Below are 24,923 nucleotides of genomic sequence, written 5' to 3'. Positions count from 1 at the left end.
CTATTTATAACATAGTACTGTTGAACATTGTCCTGTAGCCACTCCCCACCACTCACGTCCCATATACCGTCATCTGGTGAAAGTGGTAGTTAAAATTTAAAAATATTTTTTAAATATTTTTTTAAAATGATGGGAGCGGCTATGACCTAGAAAATGAAAATAAAATACGATGTTGATAAAACTCACCTAAATACAAACGACGAAGAACGGAACATTAGCATCAACAGACAGCGGAATTAGGGCCATGTAAACATAACAGAACATACCGTGCCTGACTGACTGGCCGAAACACGAAAATCGCTCACGCAGTGGCGCGAGAATCACCAGAGGCCGGATGACGGGTACAAGATGTGAAGAGAGGGGGGAGGGGGGGGCGGGGTGGGGGGGAGGCGGGCGTGCTGAACATTTGATAAACAATTCCTTATGTCTGACTATTTAAAAGTTTAATTTACACCTCAGAATTGGGGGATCGAATAGTTTATATGAGCTCTTAATATACGCTCCTGGAAATGGAAAAAAGAACACATTGACACCGGTGTGTCAGACCCACCATACTTGCTCCGGACACTGCGAGAGGGCTGTACAAGCAATGATCACACGCACGGCACAGCGGACACACCAGGAACCGCGGTGTTGGCCGTCGAATGGCGCTAGCTGCGCAGCATTTGTGCACCGCCGCCGTCAGTGTCAGCCAGTTTCCCGTGGCATACGGAGCTCCATCGCAGTCTTTAACACTGGTAGCATGCCGCGACAGCGTGGACGTGAACCGTATGTGCAGTTGACGGACTTTGAGCGAGGGCGTATAGTGGGCATGCGAGAGGCCGGGTGGACGTACCGCCGAATTGCTCAACACGTGGGGCGTGAGGTCTCCACAGTACATCGATGTAGTCGCCAGTGGTCGGCGGAAGGTTGCACGTGCCCGTCGACCTGGGACCGGACCGCAGTGACGCACGGATGCACCCCAAGACCGTAGGTTCCTACGCAGTGCCGTAGGGGACCGCACCGTCACTTCCCAGCAAATTAGGGACACTGTTGCTCCTGGGGTATCGGCGAGGACCATTCGCAACCGTCTCCATGAAGGTGGGCTACGGTCCCGCACACCGATAGGCCGTCTTCCGCTCACGCCCCAACATCGTGCAGCCCGCCTCCAGTGGTGTCGCGACAGGCGTGAATGGAGGGGCGAATGGAGACGTGTCGTCTTCAGCGATGAGAGTCGCTTCTGCCTTGGTGCCAATGATGGTCGTATGCGTGTTTGGCGCCGTGCAAGTGAGCGCCACAATCAGGACTGCATACGACCGAGGCACACAGGGCCAACACCCGGCATCACGGTGTGGGGAGCGATCTCCTACACTGGCTGTACACCTCTGGTGATCGTCGAGGGGACACTGAATAGTGAACGTTCTACCATTCCTAGACCGGCAAGGGAACTTGCTGTTCTAACAGGACAATGCACGTCCGCATGTATCCCGTGCCACCCAACGTGCTCTAGAAGGTGTAAGTCAACTACCCTGGCCAGCAAGACCCCCGGATCTGTCCCCCATTGAGCATGTTTGGGACTGGATGAAGCGTTGTCTCACGCGGTCTGCACGTCCAGCACGAACGCTGGTCCAACTGAGGCGCCAGGTGGAAATGGCATGGCAAGCCGTTCCACAGGACTACATCCAGCATCTCTACGATCGTCTCCATGGGAGAATAGCAGCCTGCATTGCTGCGAGAGGTGGATATACACTGTACTAGTGCCGACATTGTGCGTGCTCTGTTGCCTGTGTCTATGTGCCTGTGGTTCTGTCAGTGTGATCATGTGATGTATCTGACCCCAGGAATGTGTCAATAAAGTTTCCCCTTCCTGGGACAATGAATTCACGGTGTTCTTATTTCAGTTTCCAGGAGTGTATTATTTTTTGTACAGATTGCCTGAGGATGCACCTATAAGTGCTTCGAAATCGATCCTAGATGTGTGTTCTAATTGCATACGTCAACATGACCTGAATATTTTAAAGTAAAAGAAAGGCGAGGCCAAAGGACTTGCCGTTTTTCAGTATCCGCGCACTGTGTTGCCAGTGATTTGTAATGGCCGGCCGCGGTGGCCGAGCGGTTATAGGCGCTACAGTCCGGAACCGCAGGACTGCTACGGTCGCAGGTTCGAATCCTGGCTCGGGCGTGGATATATGTGATGTCCTTAGGTTAGTTACGTTTAAGTAGTTCAAAGTTCTAGGGGACTGGTGACCTAAGATGTTAAGTCCCATAGTGCTCAGAGCCATTTGCTTCGTAATGGACGCAGTGGAAGGTCGGCACAGCATTGTGAAATAACCTATAGTCGCTTCTCGTCACATAGCGGACAGATTGACAAACAACATGCTCACTCTTTAGTTTGCAGGGAAGCTCATGACCACAATCCAGCGATCTACCTTCTGTCGCACTTCTTCCCTCCACCTGCCCCCCCCCCCCCTCCATCGTCACCATCGTTTCAGATGACCCAGAACACAATTCATGCCTTAAGACGGCTCTACTGAACTTAAATGTAATACGGATATTTAATATTAATCCTTAGACCAATGGTTTTAACAACACGAAAACGGTTAGGCGTAGAGAAAAAATTGTAGCAATTTTTTGTATGAGACTGAATGTAATTTAATTTTTTACTGGGGAACAATTTCTCTAGAAGCCGCTGCTTTAGAGTTATTCAAGGAAAACATTAAAAAATGGATCTTTAAACGCCCTCCGCCGCCCACCCCACCGGTTGGGATTTTAGTACGTGTTTCATGACACTCTCACCTACCACATCTACATCTACATCTACATCTACATCTACATCTACATGACTACTCTGCAATTCACATTTAAGTGCTTGGCAGAGGGTTCATCGAACCACAATCATACTATCTCTCTACTATTCCACTCCCGAACAGCGAGCGGGAAAAACGAACACCTAAACCTTTCTGTTCGAGCTCTGATTTCTATTATTTTATTTTGATGATCATTCCTACCTATGTAGGTTGGGCTCAACAAAATATTTTCGCATTCGGAAGAGAAAGTTGGTGACTGAAATTTCGTAAAAAGGTCTCGCCGCGACGAAAAACGTCTATGCTGTAATGACTTCCATCCCAACTCGTGTATCATATCTGCCACACTCTCTCCCCTATAACGTGATAATACAAAACGAGCTGCCCTTTTTTTGCACCCTTTCGATGTCCTCCGTCAATCCCACCTGGTAAGGATCCTACACCGCGCAGCAATATTCTAACAGAGGACGAACGAGTGTACTGTAAGCTGTCTCTTTAGTGGACTTGTTGCATCTTCTAAGTGTCCTGCCAATGAAACGCAACCTTTGGCTCGCCTTCCCGACAATATTATCTATGTGGTCCTTCCAACTGAAGTTGTTCATAATTTTAACACCCAGGTACTTAGTTGAATTGACAGCCCTGAGAATTGTACTATTTATCGAGTAATCGAATTCCAACGGATTTCTTTTGGAACTCATGTGGATCATGTCACACTTTTCGTTATTTAGCGTCAACTGCCACCTGACACACCATACAGCAATCTTTTCTAAATCGCTTTGCAACTGATACTGGTCTTCGGATGACCTTACTAGACGGTAAATTACAGCATCATCTGCGAACAATCTAAGGGAACTGCTCAGATTGTCACCCAAGTCATTTATATAGATCAGGAACAGCAGAGGTCCCAGGACGCTTCCCAAGTAAAAAAATTTCCGACCACACCAATTTTTACGGTAATTTTCCTTCGTTGACTGAACTAAGGTTAAACCTTGCCAGGTTATGACACCCAGTCCCAATATGACACACTACAGAGTGATTTTTTCCACCGTGTACAAACTCTAGGCTTTGATCGACGAGAGGATGCGAAAAAAAAAGTATAATGACCTTATGTCCGGAAATGCATGGTTTCCATGCTAGAGCCTACATAGTCAATCATACTTTGTTACAGAGACTGTGGCATGATACCATGCAACAACAGTACAGTATGAATAGTTTCCTCCTACAGGGTGCATATGTGGTGCCCTGGCGCCCTCTCCTGCCATAGTAATTGGTAATGTTGTGTCCTATTCACTTCTCTTGCTTGTAGTGGATGTGATAAAGCGTTGTACACAACGGTGCCGTATTCTAGTCAAGAGCTTACCGGTATGGCGTTTACTTACGGAAAGGCAAATGGCAACGGGCGGCCGGCAGCAAGGACGTATCAGGAGGTCTATCCCCGCTGACAATAACCACAGCATTCAATGTTTGCGACAGTGTTTGGCCGTTTGTCTGAGACAGGGTCGTTTCAGGAAGTAGGAAATCATCATGACATGCCCTAAACGTTCGGGCACCAGACTTGGAGGAAATTGTGATCAACACTGTCGAAGGCGACTGCCGTGTCAGTACCAAGCAGTTGGCTCGCCACTACAGCGTAAACCAGACGAAAATATGCAACATTCTCCATGACAGTTGTTACTACCCTTGTCACTTACAGCGTATGCAGGGCTTCCGAGGGACAGACTTCCCACATCGGCAGTAGCTTTGTCACTGGTTTCTTCACCAGGCAACCACGATTCCGGAATTTGTGTCATCCACCCTATTGACAGATGAGGCCACCTTTACGCGGAGTGGAATCTTCAACTTTCATAACAGTCATCTGTGGGATGATATGCAGAACCCCCCTGATATGGTGACAGCGAATCATCAGCATTGCTGCAGCCGCAATGTGTGGGCCGAGATGATTGGCGACCTATTTTGGGACCAGTCTGCCTTCCAAGTCGCCTAACAGGCCGGAACTACCGGCGTTCCTTGCGGGTGACTTTGCCTCCCCTGCTGGAAGAAGTGCCATCGGTGATTAGAAGGTTTATGTGACTGCTACATGATGATGCTCTAGATAGACCACTCCACCGTTAACGTCAGGACGTACCTCAATCGTGTCTCCCCTAGTCGATAGGTCGGACGGGGGGGGGGGGGGGTCTAGTTGCATGGCCTGCTCGTTCACCGCATCTCAACCCGTGCGATTTCTGGTTATGGAGCCATCTCAGAAGTATCCTGGATGCAGAGCCCAGTCCAGATGTGGAGAAACTGGAGCAGTGTACTCGTGCTGCATTTGACACTGCACGGGTGTAGCCTGGCCAATGTGAACGTGGGAGACAGTACACACAACTCCGCGTAAACGCATGCGTTGAGGCACATGGAAGCCATTTTCAACGCATACTGCAATTGTGGTGGCATACCACAGCGCGTGTTAGACCGCAGTCTCTATATCAAAGTATGATTGAATAGATAGTATCTAGCATGAAAATGGTCAATTTCCGGACATAAGTTCACTAGCCTTTGTTTGTTTCGTGTCCTCTCATCGATCAATGCCAGGAGTTTACACACGGTAGAGAAAACCACACTGTATGTTCCACTGGAGGCCGAACCGCACAATAACCCTGTGTTTTCTTGTGGGGCGGCGGTGGGGTGAGTGGACTGCTGTAGCCTGTTGTGGGGTTATATACCACTGAGGGATACGGCGGGGACGGAGCCTCTCCGTCGTTTCTAGGTCCCAAGTTCCATACAATACAATACAATACAATGGTAATAAATAACTGCTCTACACTAGTTAGAATATTTTAAAAATAAGACAAACGCTACTGTGAATTTCGTGCTTCGTATTTGCTTTTCGTCAGCATTAACCGTGTACAACAGGTATCGTACTGAAAGCTTTCTCATAGTTAATCCACGAACTAAAATGTCTTTTAGAAAAACAATGACTATAGCATAGGTTACTTCATATATCTTGTTTAACAGTCGATGTTCCAGGTGCATATTGTGCTTTCGAATGAGGTTGAATTTATTCACTGGACTTTCCGAATATAGTACTAACGAAGGTGCGGCCTGTCCACAAATCTTCACCAGCTTTGTATCATCTTTCGTTAACGACACGCTGAGCTAAATAAAAATATGATAGTAAAAGATTCCAGTTTGTCAATCTTAACGAAAGACATACACTGAAGAGCCAAAGAAACTGATACATCTACCTAATAGCGTATGGGCCCCCGCGAGAAAGCAGAAGTGACGGAACACGACGTAGCATGGACTCAACCAATGTCTGAAGTAGTGCTGGGGGGAAATGACACCATCAATCCTGCAGGGCTGTCAATAAATCCGTAAGAGTTCTGTTTTGAACAGCACGTAGCAAGGCATCCCAGATATACCCAATAATATTTATGTATGGGGAGTTTGGTGGCCGACGGAAGTGTTTAAACTTAGAAGAGTGTTCGTGGAGCCACTCTGTAGCAATTCTGGTCGTAGGGGATGTCGTGTTGTCCTGCTCGAATTGCCCAAGTCTGTTGGAACGCACAACGGATATGAATGGATGCAGGTGATGAGACAGGTTGCTAACATACGTTTCACTTGTCAGACTCTTATCTAGACGCGTCAGCTGTCTCCTGTCATTCCAACTGCACACACCTGACACCATTACAGAGCCTCCACCAGCTTGAAATTCCCCTGCTGACATGCAGGGTCCATGGATTCATAAGGTGATCTCCATACCCGTACACGTCCACCCGCTCGATACAGTTTGAAACGATAATACTCGTCCGACCAGGCAACATGTTCCCAGTCATCAATAGTCCAATGTCGGAGTTGACGGGCCTGGCAGGCATAAAGCTTTGTGTCGTGCGGTCGTCAAGGGTAACGAATGGGTCTTCGGCTCTGAAAACCCATATCGATGATGTTTCGTTGCACGGTTCGCACGCTGACACTTGCTGTTGGCCCAGCACTGAAATCTGCAGCAATTTGCGGAACGGTTGCACTTCTGTCACGTTGAACGATTCTCATCAGTCGTCGTTGGTCACGTTCTTGCAGGATCTATTTCTGGCCGCAGCGTTGTCGGAGATTTGATGTTTTATCGGATTCCTGATATTCACGATACTCTCGTGAAATGGTCGTACGGGAAAATTCCCATTTCGTCGCTACCTCGGCGACGCTGTGACCCGTCGCTCGTGCGCAAACTGTAGCACCACGTTCAGGCTCACTGAAATCTTGGTAACTTGCCATTGTAGCAGCAGTAACCGGTCTAACAACTATGCCAGACACTTGTCGTATGTAAGCTTTTCCGACTGCAGCTCCGTATTCTGCCTGTTTACATCTGTTGTATGAACAAAACTATGCAGATAAAATTACACGATAAATGTGACTGCGTCTGCTAACACAGCAGGAACAAGAATTCCGTGGTATCGGCATCACCTGTTAAGCAGGCCAGTATGTTTTCTTCCCCGCCACATTAATACAGAATCGGAGCGTTATTGCCTGAACTGTCTTATTTAACAGCAGTGGTCTGTAAACTGATATCGCATGCGAAAAAGTTAATGAAAATCGCTAGTCAACAGGCCAATGTATCGGAACTTCCTGGCACATTAAAACTGTGTGCAGGGCAGAGATATGCAACCGGGACGTCTGCCTCTTGTGGGCAGACTGAATTACCCAAGCACGACTCACGAACCGCTGTCGGTGCCTTACTTTCACCATTGATGGTCTGGCACACTCTTTTAATCTGCCAGGAACTTTCATATCAACGCTCACACCCCTGAAAACCGAAATTTTACTCTCAAAACATCCCCCAGGCTTTTGCTAAGCCGTGCCTCCGCAATATCGTTCCTTCTAGGAGTGGTAGTCCTACAAGTTCGCAGCAGAGATTCTGTGAAGTTTGAAAGATAGGAGATGAGCTACTGGCGGAAGTAAAGCTGTTAGGACGGGTCGTGAGTAGTGCTTGGATAATACAGTACGTGGAGAACTTGCCAAGGAAAGGTAGAGGATCCGGGTTCGTGTCCCAGTCTGGCACACAGTTTTAATCTACCAGGAAGTTTAGTGTCAATGTACCCGCCGCCGCAAACAGAAAAATTCATTCTGGAGACCATGTATCGTTACTCAGGCAGTAAGAATGACTAATGTACCGGGCATCCGTGGCAAATACAGGCTGTTCATTCGTTTGATATCACAAGACTTGACAAAAGTCAGATTAAAAACTTTCGGTGAATTTTAAATTTCGCGTAGTGCTAAAAAGTTTTTGTTTTCGAAGGAGCCATCCGATTTTACACGGGTATATTTTCACATGCCCGTTTGCAGACTTAGGGCACTTTTTGTAATTACATTTAGGATCAAATTTTTTATTTGCCTTTCACAACCGTTCAATGTGTCGCCCTAAGGACACAACTAACATCCAGATGACAGTCAGACTCATAGAGCAGTTTTGTGAATGTTTCTAGAATTAGCTGTAACGGCGTCGCACTTCAGCCATCGTTGTTGGAAAGGGGGAAACACACATGCGGATTCTCTTACAAACACGCACACGCACACACAAATCCCATACTGTAAGATCAGGCGACCTTGGAGTCCAACGCTGCAATGCGAGGGCCGCCGATCCATCACTGAGGCAGCCCATTGTTTAGAGCTGCTGATCACATACGTCATTTTTTCGGTGAAAAAGAACCGGGCGTTAATCTTCCATGGGACAAGCGCACAGAATACGCGAAACAATGAAATGCTGTGTTCCCCATATTCTTAAATTTGTCGTGGCGGTTCACTTCTCCACTTAAATGTAATGTAGCCCTATCGGTGAATACTAAACGTAAAAGGAAATTATCTTCCATCTCAAGGCCCAGAATAAATTCACGGTATACTTGGTTATGATCGTCGCCGCCGCCGTCGTCGTCTTGAAGGGCTTGTAGCATTTGGTTTCTTTGCGGATGGCTCTCAATACAGCGATCACTCCCCACTCACTTCCACACACAGCCGTACGTGTGCTACTACGGCAATCAAAATACGTTGGGGGGGGGGGGGGGGGAGGAGGGGGGAGGGAGAGGCCTGTAGTGTGAGTCGGCACGTACACTAAAATGGTTAATACACCACTGGCCATTAAAATTGCTACACTACGAAGATGACTTGCTACAGACGCGAAATTTAACCGACAGGAAGAAGATGCTGTGATACGCAAATGATTAGCTTTTCAGAGCATTCGGACAAGGTTGGCGCCGGTGGCTACACCTACAACATGCTGACATGAGGAAAGTTTCCAACTGATTTCTCATACACAAACAGAAGTTGACCGGCGTTGCCTGTTGAAACGTTGTTGTGATGCCTCGTGTAAGGAGGCGTACTATCACGTTTCTGACTTTGAGAAAGGTCGGATTGTAGCCTATCGCGATTGCGGTTTATAGTATCGCGACATTGCTGCTCGCGTTGGTCGAGATCCAATGACTGTTAGCAGAATATGGAATCGGTAGGTTCAGGAGAGTAATACGGAACGCCGTGCTGGATCCCAACGGCCTCGTATCACTAGCAGTAGAGATGACCGGCATCTTATCCGCATGGCTGTAACAGATCGTGCAGCCACGTCTCGATCCCTGAGTGAACACATGGGGAAGTTTGCATGACAACAACCATCTGAACGAACAATTCGACGACGTTTTGCAGCAGCATGGACTATGAGCTCGGAGACCATGGCTGCGGTTACCCTAGACGCTGCATACAGACAGGAGCGCCTGCGATGGTGTATTCAACGACGAACCAGAGTGCACGAATGGCAAAACGTTATTTTTTTTTATGAAACTAGGTTCTGTTTACAGCATGATGATGGTCGCATCCGTGTTTGGCGACATCGTGGTGGACGCACATTGGAAGCGTGTATTTGTCATCGCCATATTGGCGTATCACCCGGCGTGATGGTATGGGGTGCCATTGGTTACACGTCTCGGTCACTTCTTGTTCGCATTGACGGCACTTTGAACAGTGGACGTTACACTTCAGATGTGTTACGACCCGTGGCTCTATCCTTCATCCGATACCTGCGAAACCCAACATTTCAGCAGGATAATGTACGACCGCATCTTGCAGGTGCTGTACAGGCCTTTCTGGACACAGAAAATGTTCGACCGCTGCCCTGGCCAGCACATTCTCCAGATCTCTCACCAATTGAAAACGTCTGATCAGTCGTGGCCGAGCAACTGACTCACCACAATACGCCAGTCACGACTCTTGATGAACTGCGGTATCGTGTCGAAGCTGCATAGGCAACTGTACCTGTACACGCTATCCAAGCTCTGTTTGACTCAATGCCCAGGCGTATCAAAGCCGTTATTACGGCCAGAGGTGGTTGTTCAGGGTACTGATTTCTCAGGATATATGCACCCAAATTGCGCGAAAATGTAATCGAATGTCAGTTCTAGTATAATATATTTGTCCAATGAATACCTGTTTATCATCTGCATGTCTTGTTAGTGGAGCAATTTTAATGGCCAGTACTGTAATAATTATAATAGACATTTATCTCAATGACCATGGAGGGAAAATTGACATTATTTTGTTATTTTTATGTTTAGCATTAATTATATTAAACTGAGCGGAAAATTCTAGTCTATGTCAGTTGTTGATGTTGCACCATGATCAAGGCCCTAGGCATCATTGAAAAATTTTTAGAGATCGGATGAATATAAAAAAAATAGCTCTAAGCACTATGACACTTAACATCTTAGGTCATCATTCCCCTAGCCTTAGAACTAGAGTCTGTCTGTAAACTCAAGAGCGAGCAGCGATATTGGTGGCGGAAGAACCCTGCCTCTGGCCTACAGGGCAACCCAAAATCAGTTGCCCGTTACCTATCTAGCGGTGTAGTTCGGCGTGCAGTGATACACGTCGTTTCTGTTCGTGGGATGTTAGTTGCCAATCTGAGTCAGCTGACGCTGTGTACTCGCTGATATACTTCAGTATCCGGAAGTGATGGATAATCGCCCTGCAGTGCAAGAAAATGTGCAGAATACGAAGAAGATACTTCCGCAGAACGACCGTTCGATCGTCTCTAACGTTATTACAGCTTGTGTTAAGGAGGCTACACAAAAAGAACTGTTGGCTAATATTACCAGTCCCAATCAAAGGGCTGCAGTTTATGCAAACGTCAGTCTCTCCAAAATAGGACGCATAAGGAAGGGACGCGAAAACAGGGCGCATGGTTTACTTGAATCGCCGCGAAGGAAAACTAATAATTTAGGGATGAAACCCATTGTTATAGACAGTTTCACAAAATCGGTCATTCGACAAACGATGGAGGACTTTTACATAAACCAAAAAATAATGCCCACATTACGGAAATTACTGGCGTGAAACAAAAAATACATTTTCGTTGCAGAAAGATGTTTTACACAACACATTGCCTGAAATGGGATTTACCTGGAAATACTTTTCAGACATGTTTACGAAGACAATGACCAAAAAGGCAGGGCGAATCGAACTAATACAACACACGTAATTATAAATTTCCGGTTACTTTTTAAATACTCTTCGTGTTGCAAGCATTGTTAAGTTTTAATGCAGCCCTTCAAAGAAAACTTCTACCTTTTAGTAGAAACACAAAGTAAGAACAAGCCTTAAATTCTACAGACTGATTGCACTATATCTGGTTCGTCTTACGAATAGAGGGACATACATTCATATGAATAGACATTGGGTTCTATGTTTGTAGTAGAATCCTGACTTCCGTTCTACTGTTAATATTATTTACTCTATAATGTTTTGTTTCGAAGAAGCTATCCTCTTTTGTTTTCCTTATAATCTTAACGCATTTGTCTAAAAATAAACGCAGACGGGACGTACCTGCACACGGCGTCGCCACAGATTTAATGCGCGCACAGCGGCAGGGACTGTACAAAGTTGTGGAACATCCTGTAGAAGCGCCCTGTGACGTAGCAGGGTAGGCAGAATGGGGATTCGCGCGCTCGCTCTTCAGTTTACCGACAGACTATACTTAAATCTAACTAACCTGAGAATATCACACACATACATACCCGAGGCAGGATTCGAACCTGCGACCATAGCAGCAGCGCGGGTCCGGACTGAAGCGCCTAGAACTGTTCGGCCACAGGGGCCGACGATTAATATAAAACAGAGTAAATTTAAGATGGTCGTTTTAATGCTTAAAGTGTACTTCATAGACTCCTCCCACCCCCACTTGTGTACAAGGCGCAGAACGTCCATATAACCAAGTGTAACTGTCATAAAAGTCCTTCCTTTGGCATGTTGTTCAACTCACACATCACATTGGTTTGTATGTCGGCTTGTCGTCAAAGTGACCCCTTTTGTGAATTTCTGCATTTTGTCATTTTGTTGTAGGTTCGTATTGATAACACCATGTTCCATCACTCGGGTCTTTTTTTTTCCAGAAGTGAATTGCCCAAGTTTTGAAATTCAATTCAAATCGCGGCAAGGCGTCCACGCGTTATTCGTTTTGTTCGGGTGTCGAGATGTCCGGAACGAGCTTCGCACAGGCTTTTATCTTCAATAAAACGTTCTGGAGAAAGCCTTGGAACACTTGATTTAAAGATGTTGATCTACTGCGATTTGTGACAAAACAACTTTGACACACTACAGTCGCACGTCCACTACTTAAGTCTGCTCGCAAATGGCCGGTCGAATGCACGTCTACTGTTGACAGTTATCAGTTCAAGCGGCCGCCATACCACTGCGATGACGTCGCTTGTACGCCAGGAATAAAATCAGTCTTCAAACATTTTAGACGAACTGTGCAAGCAGCACTCGAAAACTGCAAAAACCACACCTGAAACCACTATTTACGATTTAAGAAGGAAATTTATGTCGAAATAAGACATTTAAGCTAAGTGTATTACACCACAATTTTATTACCATTGTTACTGTTGTTGTTTGTTGCAGCTCATCCTAATGTAAAACTGTTCATCATGCAAGGAGGCCTGCAGAGTCTGAACGAAGCGGCATACAGAGCCATACCTCTGATAGCCATACCGTTCTTCTCTGACCAGACACACAACTGTGCGAAGATAAATTCAGCAGGAATTGGTATTAGAATTTATTTGAAGGATGTCACAAAGGAGACTGTTCTCGATGCCATCCACAAAACTATCGAAGATTCAAGGTATGTTCAATTGACTTTGATTTTGAATAAGATCTGGAACTGTGCATGCAAACAATTTCCAAATGAAATTGACTGGTGTGTGTGACATACACATAAAACAGCGCACTCTGACTTTATACAGCATACACAATTTTATGAAACAAGAAATTTTATATTGGAGTACTGATTACTACATATCTGAGGATTTAACGGAAATGCTTTAGAAAAAGCAACAGTCCATTACTGAACATTAATCATTTAGTACATGCTAGTACCGTATCCCTGAGTAAAGAAAAGGTTATGAGACTAAAGTAGTCCCGTTTGAGGTCATTTTATCTGTCTTCATTCAACATGTTGGAATTTGGGTGGTCATTTGTTTTTGTCGGTAAGATCACCCAAGTTGGTGAAGCACTGAAGATCATTGATGTATCAATATACTGTAGTTATGTCGCTGAAATAAGTTGAACATCCGTGGTGGAGTGTTAAGCTGTTAAAAATACGATAATATATAGTGAAGTTAGAACACATTCCGATGATAAATACTTTTGGTGAAGATAGGTGTAAAAGGAGGATCAATTTTGTTCACTGGATGCCTTTTTATGCCCTCCGACTACGTATAAGTGGTAGCAAAAAATATCAGGGAAAACTTGGAGCTGATTTAACGTAAATCACTTCGTCTTGTTAAAGCATCAGGTGAGGATCAACTTACCCACTGTACCGTTGGGCCTTCAGAGGCCTGCTCAGTCGAAATTTAGTTTTAAAAAACTATAGACCGTGTTACTCAAATAATTAAGGGGGTTAGTAGGGACAGGGAACCGTGTGAAATCGTTCTCAATCCCTTACCCGAAACTAACCAGGAGCAGCTAATCAGAGAACCGATTCGTGAAGATCTTCTGCTCATCAACAGGCCCAAGGTTTCCGACTCCGCGTAGAAAAGAAATAAGTCATCACACGGCCATTACAGCATTACTGAACACGGCTGTATATATGAATGTAAACAAGAAAAATAGGGAGATATTTCAGCTTAGCAACAGCGACGAAAAAATATTTCAGGTTACTTGAGCGGTCAATGTAAATCAACCAGCTCCAGGGCCTAAAATATAGAGCATCAGCTGACAAAGTTCAAGAGCATTTTCACACTAGCAGGCATGAACAACGCAAAGTTGTGAGCGATGGGGAAGATCCGCCGTATTGGAAAATTGCTACGAAATTAAATATAAACGTAGCTCGAACCTTTCAGACAAACAAAAACTGAAGGTAGCCAAGACTAGCGTAAGGAAAGCCATTCGTGAATCTTTCAACGATTTATTAAGTAAAATCCTATCTACCGACTTGACAGAAAATCTGAGAGGTTCTGGTCTTGAGTTAAATCCGGAAACGAATCGAAGTCCATTGAAGTCCTCTGTCCAGACACTCCGAGACCATAAAGACATCAAAATGGAGGATGAGAATCAGAACGCCGAAAAACTAAAAGTATTTTTCCAAAATTATCTCTCTGAGGAAGATCGCACTGTAATTCCAACCATACGTCCGTCACACGAACGTCAAAATGACACAAATCGAAGTAAGTTACCACAGAATAGAAAAGCAAGTAATAACAGTGGACCATCATTCTATCGTACGTCGCTGGAGGATTGAAGCGTTCATACGAATTAGAAGAAAGTGAAAATCATTCCCGTTCTCGAGAAGGATCGTCGAACAGAGGCATATATCTCTGAAGTTGATATGTCATAGAATTTTGCAACACGTTTTATGCTCATGCTTTATAGCCTGTCTGGAGACCGAAAATATCCTCTGTAGCAATCAACACTCGTTGTGAAATCCAGTTCGCTCTGTTCGTCCAAGAGGTTCAGAAAACAGGTAAATACCAGCGCCCACGTATATTCCGCGTTCCTTTACTTCCGTAGGGCATTCGATGCTATTTCCCACTGAAGCCTAAAGAGCAAACTGTGAGCTTACGGTATGTAAAATCAGCTGTGTGATTGGATTGAAGCCTTTTATAGACAACAGAATACAGCACTTTCTTCTAAACGGAGAGAAAACTTAAGACATAGATGTAACTTCGGGCATACCACAAGAGACGGTTATATGACCAACAAATTTCGCATTATATATATATATATCTTTGTAGACGATGGCGGAAGTTCTGTGAGCCTCTTGATGGATGATACTGTCATATACAGAGAAATCGCAACGCTAGATAACTGTATCGAAATGTAGGAATACCTCCGGAAAGTTTTTGTGTAGGGATCAGCTGTTGACCCTCAACATAGACGGGATTGCAGTACATTCCTCGGAAGCAGTCACATCCGTAAAATACGCTGAGGTGACTAAGGACACGGGATACCTCCTAATATCGTGTCGGACTTCCTTCTGTCCGGCGTAATGCAGCAACCGGACGTGACTTGTACTCAAAAAGTCGTCGAAAGTCGCCTGAAAAATGTTGAGCTATGCTGCAGGATTTTGTGCACGAACTGACCTTACGATTATGCCCCATATACGTTTGATGGGATTCATGTTCGGCCTGATCATTCGCTCGAACTGTCCAGAATATTCTTCAAACCAATCGCGAACAATTTTAGCCTTGTGACACGGCGCAATGGCATCCATAAAAGAATTTCTTTGTTCTTTGCGACCATGAACTGCAAATGGTCTCCAAGTAGCCGAACGTAAACATTTCCAGTCAATGATCGGTTTATTTACACCAGAGAACGCAGTCCGTTCCATGTGAACACAGCCCTTATCATTACGGAGCCACCGCCAACTTGCACAGTGCGTTGCTGATAACTCGAGGCCGGCCATTGTGGCCGAGTGGTTCTAGGCGCTTCAGTTAGTCTAGGGGACTAATGACCTCAGATGTTAAGTCCCGTAGTGTTCAAAGCCATTTGATAACTTGAGTCCATGGTTTCGTGGTGTCTGCGTCACACTCGAACCCTACCATCAGCTCTTACCAACTGAAATCGAGACTCATCTGACCGGGCCATGGTTTTCCAATCGTCTGGGCTCCAATCGATACTGTAACGAGCCCAGGAGAGTTGCTGCAGGCGATGTCGCACTGTCCTAACGAATACTTTCGTCGTCCGCCCCACATTGATTTCTGCGGTTATTTCACGCAGTGTTGCTTATCTGCTAGCACTGACAACTCCACGCAATCACCGCTGCTGTCGGTCGTTAAGTGAAGGCCGGGGTGGCCACTGCGTTGTCCGTGGTGAAAGGTAACGTCTGTAGCTTGGTATTCTCGGCAGAATCTTGACACTGTGAAACTCGGAATATTTTATTCACTAACAATTTCCGAAATGCAATGTCCCATGTGTCTAGTTCTACCATTCCGCGTTCAAAGTCTGTTAATTCCCGTTGGGAGGCCATAATCAGTGGGAAACCCTTTTAGATGAATCATTTTAGTACAAATGGCAGCTCCGCCAAATCACTGCCCTTTTATACCTTGGGTACGCGATACTACCGCTATCTCTACATGTGCGTATCGCTATCACACGACTTTTGTCACCTCAGTGTATGTAGGGGTATTCGTACAACATTAAATGGAACGACCAGGTGAAACTAACCGGAGGTAAGGTAAACACCAGACCAAGATTCATAGGAAAAATCGTCAACAGGTGTAATGCACTCACAAAACGTGTAGCCTAGTAACTCTTTCGAACAATACTTGAATAGTGGTCGTCATTCTGGAATCCGTACCAGATAGGACTGATAGAGGAAATAGAGAATGTCCATTAAACGGCGATATGTTTCGTCGCAGGTTCGTTTAGCAAGCGCGAAAGCGTCACGGCTGCTCAGCCAACCTCAGTGACAGGCAAAACAATCGTCCTGCATCACGATGTGGTTTCATATTTAACTTCTGATAGCGGACGTTGTTATAAGAGTCGACAAATATATTTTTCACCTACGGGCAACTCGCGAAAAGACCATAGAGAGACTGGAGCTCATGCGTGCGCTTACCAGCAATCGAACTTCCCGCGAACCATGCGCGACTGGGACAAAGAACAGGGGAAAGTGACACTGGTATACGAACCACTCTCTGCCACTTGTGGAGTATAAGTGTAGACGTAATTTCCTTCAATTCTGTTTACTGCAGTTCTCGCTTACAGGTGGCATTCAGTAATTACAGGGTCATTCGAAGAAAGTGTGACAGCTAAATTAGACTAATTCACAGTGATAAACAAAGAATACTCAATGTACCATAAAACTAGGAAGGAATGGGATGTGTTCTGAGTTACAGATACTGAGTTGGAGAATATTGGTACGAAAACAAATCGCATAATTTTGCTATGCAGAGTGAATCACCTAAAACTTGCATCGCAAACACTAAATGGAAAGTGACGTTGACCAGAAGTTTTCACAAAAAATTGGTAGTCAGTGGCTCGTATTATTAGTCAATGAACATAGTGTAAGAAAATGTATTTTACACATACACTTGGTTTAAATGGGACAATGACTACTGACATTAACAGCTAAAAGTAGTGTAAACTAGAATGTTAGTGGTGTTTGCTGCAGGATTCTAGTGCGAGTCGCTTACGGGATGTCGATTTCCGCAAAGTTCTCATAGCGACACTTGTTTATGCAGTTCAACTTGACTAGTTGCTAAGTACAATTTTTTATGTTTGCTTATATTGTGCTTGCGTGTTCTTAAGTGCAATGCGACTTGCTAGTCAGTTAGTATGTGACAGTCCAAGCAGTGTGTCGTAAGTTGGCGCTAGGACTTACCAGTGCAGAAAAAGCCGACATTGTCATGGCGTATGGACAGAGCAGCAAGATTGCAATTCATTCTTGTACAGTGTATGCGACAGGAGATCCCAATAGACGTCAACCATCTCGGCATTTACTTATCAATCTTTTCAACCGATTACGTGAAAGTGGTAGTGTAACACCCATACAGCGTTAACAGAAGAAAACAAGCGACGATAGATGAGGAGGAAATAGCTGTGCTTGCTGCAGTTGCAGCTGATCCGCACGTTAGCTCAGGCACAATCGTACGAGGAAGTGGCATGAGTCAGGCACATGCTCTACACATTCTCCATCGACATAGGTTCCATCACTCTCGCATCTCTCCCCATCAAGAGCTGCATGAAAATTATTACGAGAATAGTGTTAAGTTCAGTACATGGACATTAAGAAAGGATACGCCAGATGTATATAGTATCTTCGTCACTAACGAAGCCACATTTACCTATCATGGCCAGGTAAACCGCAGACGAATGCACTATTCGTCTGTTGACAATGCCCGTTGGCTTCATCAGGTGCAAAGTCAGTATCCAAGGAGTGTAAAAGTGTGGTGTGAGATAGTGAACCATCAGATCAAAGACCCGTTTTTCATAGACGGAACACAGAATGTGCACAAGAATCGCAGCCTCCTAATAGACGATTTTCCAGGGATGCTAGAAGACTTTCCTCTGCAGACTAATAGCCTGTGGCACCAACGTCACGAATTGTTTCCAAATAGGTGGAATGGACGCAGAGGACCTGTGCATTGACCCACACGCCCTCAGATTTGACTCTTCTGTGGGGAAAGCTGAAAGACGCTGTCTACAAGAACATACAGACTACACCCAATGACAGGCAAAGACGTATTACTGGAGCCTCCTCGAGCATCTCCGCTCAAATACTAGCACGTGTGCAGCAGTCGTTCCACCCCGGTGTGGAAGCGTGTATTGCCGCTGTCAGTGGTTATTTTGAACACAAACCGTGATGGTCAGTTGTCTCGTTACTAGTCTGAATCCATATAACTAGTGTATGCACTTCTGTTCTTCAGTATACGAGGTGCGACAATAAAGTAAAGAGACTGATTTTCTTTGCAAGATGTGGCAATCCTGTAGGCTTACGTAGGCACAATATTTTGACATCTATCTATAAGCTGCTTCTAGTCCAAGCGGCACATCGATGCAACTACTCAGTCGTGAGTTGTGCTGTAATAAGTTAACACGTGTTCGTATCTCTCGTCACGGAAATGGAACCGCATAATATTGCGCATCGGTATGCCATTTATTTTTTCTTTAAATTGGGTGTTTTCACAAGTGAAGAAAGTTGTTGTTTTCAGTACGATCGAGAGACAAAATGCCGAAGTTCGCAATGGTGCTCAAAGGGATCACCCAGACCAAAAAAAAGCTTTCATGTCAGTCAAAAGTGAAATGCATGCTTGTGTGGTTTTTTGATTCCAAGAGAATTGTTCATAAAGAGTCGGTGCCTCCTGGACAAACAGTTAACCAATATAACTACAAAGAAACTATAGAAAGACTTCGTAAATGAGTTCTTCATGTCCGTGCCAACATTGCTCATAATTGGAATCTCCATCACAATAATGCGCCATCCCATACTCTGACAATACAGCAATTTTTAACCTCAAAACAAATTTCAGTACCACCACAGTCAACTTATTCACCAGTTATCGCTCCATGTGACTTTTTTCTATTTCCAAGAGTCAAAACGGCTGTCATGGGACACCATTTTCAAACAACACAAGATGTCCAAAAAGCTGTGACGAGGATCTTGGAGGATATTACAGAAGATGAGTTCCAGAACTGTTACCATCAATGGCAGAAGCGCTGGAAAAAGTGCGTGCAATCAGAAGTTAACTACTTTGAAGGAGACAACACTAAACTTGACTAAAACGATAAGCAACATTTTTTTTCACATCAGTCTCATTATTTTACTGTCGCACCTCGTATGCTACCACAGGTATTGTACAAGTGTCGGTGTGGGAACTTTGCAGAATACGATATTTCGTAAACGACATGCACTAGAATCCTTCCTTTTCCCCCGTATATCCCCTATGCCAGCTTCTGCCCGTAACTGGCAATAATATCTTGTTCGTTTTTTCTACAGCTTTCTTGTCGTCTGCGTAACGTGAGAGCTGTGATTCTTACCATATTCTCCGCGCACAGCATCGATCTTATTGATCATAAACGCAGTCATATAAGTGTAGAGAACTTGTTACCTGTTTTTTCTTCCGTATTCCGAATAATTCTTTCGTAATTTCGCATGTTCCACTAAGGCATTTGGTCTTAGGTCTTGTCTTTTCACTTTAAAATTTTCCGTTGTATTCTGAGAGCCCATTTAAGCTCGTATTACATTTATTTCACTGTCATTACTTTCGTATGTTGTATTAGAAACTGAAGCCTGTTACTAAGGCAGGCTCTGAATTGCTGTTGCAAATACCGAAGCTGTAGGCTTTTCGGCTAGACCCAGTTGTTAAAACTGTTCCTCCTGCAATTTACTTCCTAGCACAGATAATATTCCCAAAAATTGGGCTGTATCGCTATTTACACCTTTGTATGTTATCATGTTTATGCTTCACACGTACAGCTGAAAATTACATCGTACTGACAGGGGAATGACCCATGTTTCTGTATCCTTCCTTTCATACGGGAAGATTTTGGCTTACTGCACAATAAGAGAATTTCTTGCCCCCATCACTTTATTTTTATGGACATACATTTTTAAAACTTTTCCTGCTGTGACATTTAAAGTTTCTAACATGAGTTAATGTTACTCGTTTTATTTCGGATTGAAGCAAAGGCTGTTACATTTTATCAGTAATAGAAGTCAGCAATCAACAACGTGTTTGTAGAGATAATGCTTTCATCATCAGGTTGTCAACACTCAGCGCATATGGTTAAGACACTAGAAATTCTAACAACACATTTGCACACCTCATGAGATAGCATAAGACACATTGGACGATGGTCCATCATATTTCTTTAACATCGTCATGTATGTCATTCACCGTGTCATCACGTACCGCAAGAGTGTAACAGTCCCTGGTCCCCTCACCAGCTGTTTATAGTGGGACGGTTAAGGACACAAGTGGCCGACATTGAAGTGAGACAAGGAACCATAGCCTAAAGTGTTTTATTTTATGAACACCGCAAATGCGCTCTTGGAAGTTTTAGTGTGTTGAGTGTTGACAACTATAGTGCTACAACGATGAAGAATAATATTATGACGATGTCAAACCTTATTTTCATGATATAAAGAAGAATTGACGATATTAAAAATATCATTATAATTTCATTGTTTTAATTTTTGTGCTGAGCGAGTCTAAGACTTTGTGGTGCACGGAATAAACTAGCATTGTTTGTACTACGAAACTATATATGATTGTTAAGTGAGAACTGATTCTATGTAAGACATTTTGTCGGGGCGGATTTTGTTCTCGTACTGGTCGGTAGACGATGTATGTAATGTGAATGTATAAAGGCTATAAAAAGGAGAGAGAGAGAGAGAGAGAGAGAGAGAGAGAGAGAGAGAGAGAGAGAGAGAGAGAGAGAGAGAGATAATCCTTGTGGACAATCACCATATTGTATAAGAAAAGGTAAATAAAAGTTATTCAAAACAAATATCTCTAAAGTGTATCGCCTCGTGATTTTTAAAGGCTGAAAATTGCAGTGTTTAATCTAAACCTGTCCTGAATAACAGCGAAGAACATTTATGTCATCATATATTTTCTTCGTTTGACCACGGTTGTGATTCGCATGTTACTTTTTGTTACGCGACGTGTTAGGAATATTTTCATTATATGCCCAAAAGTGCACACAGCTTTAGTCGAACCTGCATCTTTCGGAAACGATAACTCTTAATCAGTACAATTACGCAAATGCCGTCTAAATCGCAACCATGATCACAACAGTGTTTCCTGGGCCTGATTTTTATACAAGTGTACACTTGAAAGCAGCAATTGAAAAAAAAGGAACTGAACAACTTAATTAATTAAATATTAACAGGAAGAGAATAATAAATTTTAAAGATTAAATCATAGCAAAAATTTAAAGCATTTTAGCATCATTACGTTTCTTTGCATTAGTATTTGAGTATCAGATACCATCATATCTACACTCCTGGAAATGGAAAAAAGAACACATTGACACCGGTGTGTCAGACCCACCATACTTGCTCCGGACACTGCGAGAGGGCTGTACAAGCAATGATCACACGCACGGCACAGCGGACACACCAGGAACCGCGGTGTTGGCCGTCGAATGGCGCTAGCTGCGCAGCATTTGTGCACCGCCGCCGTCAGTGTCAGCCAGTTTCCCGTGGCATACGGAGCTCCATCGCAGTCTTTAACACTGGTAGCATGCCGCGACAGCGTGGACGTGAACCGTATGTGCAGTTGACGGACTTTGAGCGAGGGCGTATAGTGGGCATGCGGGAGGCCGGGTGGACGTACCGCCGAATTGGTCAACACGTGGGGCGTGAGGTCTCCACGGTACATCGATGTTGTCGCCAGTGGTCGGCGGAAGGTGCACGTGCCCGTCGACCTGGGACCGGACTGCAGCGACGCACGGATGCACGCCAACACCGTAGGATCCTACGCAGTGCCGTAGGGGACCGCACCGCCACTTCCCAGCAAAATAGGGACACTGTTGCTCCTTGGGTATGGGCGAGGACCATTCGCAACCGTCTCCATGAAGCTGGGCTACGGACCCGCACACCGTTAGGCCGTCTTCCGCTCACGCCCCAACATCGTGCAGCCCGCTTCCAGTGGTGTCGCGACAGGCGTGAATGGAGGGACGAATGGAGACGTGTCGTCTTCAGCGATGAGAGTCGCTTCTGCCTTGGTGCCAATGATGGTCGTATGCGTGTTTGGAGCCGTGCAGGTAGCGCCACAGTCAGGATAGCATTCGACTGAGGCACACAGGGCCAACACCCGGCATCATGGTGTGGGGAGCGATCTCCTACACTGGCCGTACACCTCTGGTGATCGTCGAGGGGACACTGAATACTGCACGGTACAACCAAACCGTCATCGAACCCATCGTTCTACCATTCCTAGACCGGCAAGGGAACTTGCTGTTCCAAGAGGACAATGCACGTCCGCATGTATCCCGTGCCACCCAACGTGCTCTAGAAGGTGTAAGTCAACTACCCTGGCCAGCAAGATCTCCGGATCTGTCCCCCATTGAGCATGTTTGGGACTGGATGAAGCGTCTGCACGTCCAGCACGAACGCTGGTCCAACTGAGGCGCCAGGTGGAAATGGCATGGCAAGCCGTTCCACAGGACTACATCCAGCATCTCTACGATCGTCTCCATGGGAGAATAGCAGCCTGCATTGCTGCGAAAGGTGGATATACACTGTTCTAGTGCCGACATTGTACATGCTCTGTTGCCTGTATCTATGTGCCTGTGGTTCTGTCAGTGTGATCATGTGATGTATCTGACCCCAGGAATGTGTCAATAAAGTTTCCCCTTCCTGGGACAATGAATTCACGGTGTTCTTATTTCAATTTCCAGGAGTGTATTTAAAAGACAGTGCGTAAATAAAATTGCCACCTTTTACAATAATTATTATAGCAATTCACTACCTGGTGAGAGCATTCTCTCTCGAAACACGTTGCTAGTTGGTGTACAGTACGATTAAAGTCACTCAATCCTTACAATTATGACTGATTCCAGTATAATTTCGGTTTTTCCTCGGTTTCATCTGGTTTTCTGGCTAGTTGCGTCTTCAGCCTGTGACCACACAACCCTGTCCTAAGTTATTGTGTGTGTCTCATCACGGCCTCCGTAACGTTATTTCGGTAGTCTAATCGCCTTGCGTAACCAGGAACAAAGCAGGTCCAAACCAGAAAGGGCATAGCGACTTTATCAAGAGAACAATTTCTTTGTCATGCTAGGGTAGCACGAATATTATATGCAGTATATTCGCATATAAAATGTATGAAACTATTGGCAAACGGAAGAAACTATACAGGTTCACAGGTTCAGTGTTTGAAAATTGTTGCAAAACAACAAACTCATAACGTTTTAATTAGCTGGTCAGTAGAAAGCGGAGGCATTTGTATGAAAGTATATAAAAAGCAAGCAAGCGCACACACACACACACACACACACACACACACAGAGAGAGAGAGAGAGAGAGAGAGAGAGAGAGAGAGACTATGGTCAAAAAGTTTCAGTGTCTTTACAAATTGACTTAATTATTTTTCAGCTACAAGAAAAATATGGAAGAGTACTCTAAACTGTTCAGAGAACACAGGTCGACTTCCCTGGATACGGCTGTGTGGTGGCTGGAGTACGTCATCCGCCACAAGGGAGCGCCGCACCTGCGCAGTGCGGCCCTGGACCTCCACTGGTGGCAACTTCTGCTTCTGGACGTCATCGCCTTCGTACTTGCTGTACTGATTGCAGCTGTGACGATCATATACTTTGTAGTAAAATATTTAGTGGTCATGGTCAAAGGCAAAAAGGAGAAGATCAAGGGACAATGAGACTGCGTTTGAGTTTCAAACTGAAATACTGCAACTTGTTGTTGTTCACCGCGAATAACGCGCGTACCTGATGATTCTGAGCTCTAAGACTGATTCATTGCCTTGGCACCAGAACGTGTTACAGTGGGAAAAAATAGAAAGAAAATTGCGCAATGGGCGTAACACGTTTTTAGTTCGAAACCAATTTAGAATATACTAGGATTGAGGTACATTGACTTACGGTGGCCCCCTTAAACTCTAAGACGATACTCCTACTAATGTTATAGTTAATAAACTTCCCACTATGTGAGAAACTGTAAGAGGCTTCTAGCTTCTGCTCATATTGTCTGCTGCGGGTTTGTGTTACTCGCATATTTTCAAAAGTGGTAATAACTAATAACAGGCGTTTCGTAATCGACAAAACAATACGCAACAGAAACTCATTTGTAAAGACAGTATTTTTTTTTATACTCATCTAAGCAAATAATAAATGTTTTGGGAAAATGTACGACTTTGTATTTTGTCCATGGGTTCCGCAGACCTATTTTCTTGTCCACATTCCTTGGCAAGTACATTGTCACGGCTTCTAAGTGTTACCATAAGCTGCAACTAATTCCAGTGATGTGAAGTATCGGCCTATTATACAATCTTCCGTGATAATACGACGTATAAATAGTACACTGAGGTGACAAAATTCATGGTAGATGATTCATGTCGGCCGATCTGGGTGGCCCAGATTGTCCGGGATGTTCTTCAAACAGATTGCTAACAACTGCAACATGGCGACATCACACACATCCATGCCCCAGACAGGATTCTAACCTGCGAC

The 24,923-nt window shown here is 44.8% G+C and overlaps 1 protein-coding gene across 1 annotated transcript in view; it reads left to right on the top strand.

The window, feature by feature from the left end:
• Positions 1-24,602, top strand: part of LOC126282177 (UDP-glycosyltransferase UGT5-like) — a 152,534-nt gene extending 127,932 nt beyond the window's left edge. The window contains exons 6-7 of the mRNA XM_049981705.1: positions 12,693-12,912; positions 23,836-24,602. Coding sequence (XP_049837662.1) covers positions 12,693-12,912; positions 23,836-24,115 — 500 coding nt within the window. The 3' untranslated portion in view covers positions 24,116-24,602. The remainder of the gene's footprint in view (positions 1-12,692; positions 12,913-23,835) is intronic.
• Positions 24,603-24,923: the final 321 nt, after the last annotated feature.

The sequence above is a fragment of the Schistocerca gregaria genome, chromosome 7 (assembly GCF_023897955.1).
Source record: "Schistocerca gregaria isolate iqSchGreg1 chromosome 7, iqSchGreg1.2, whole genome shotgun sequence".
Taxonomy (NCBI): domain Eukaryota; kingdom Metazoa; phylum Arthropoda; class Insecta; order Orthoptera; family Acrididae; genus Schistocerca; species Schistocerca gregaria.
This window is presented reverse-complemented; position numbering and strand designations above follow the sequence as displayed.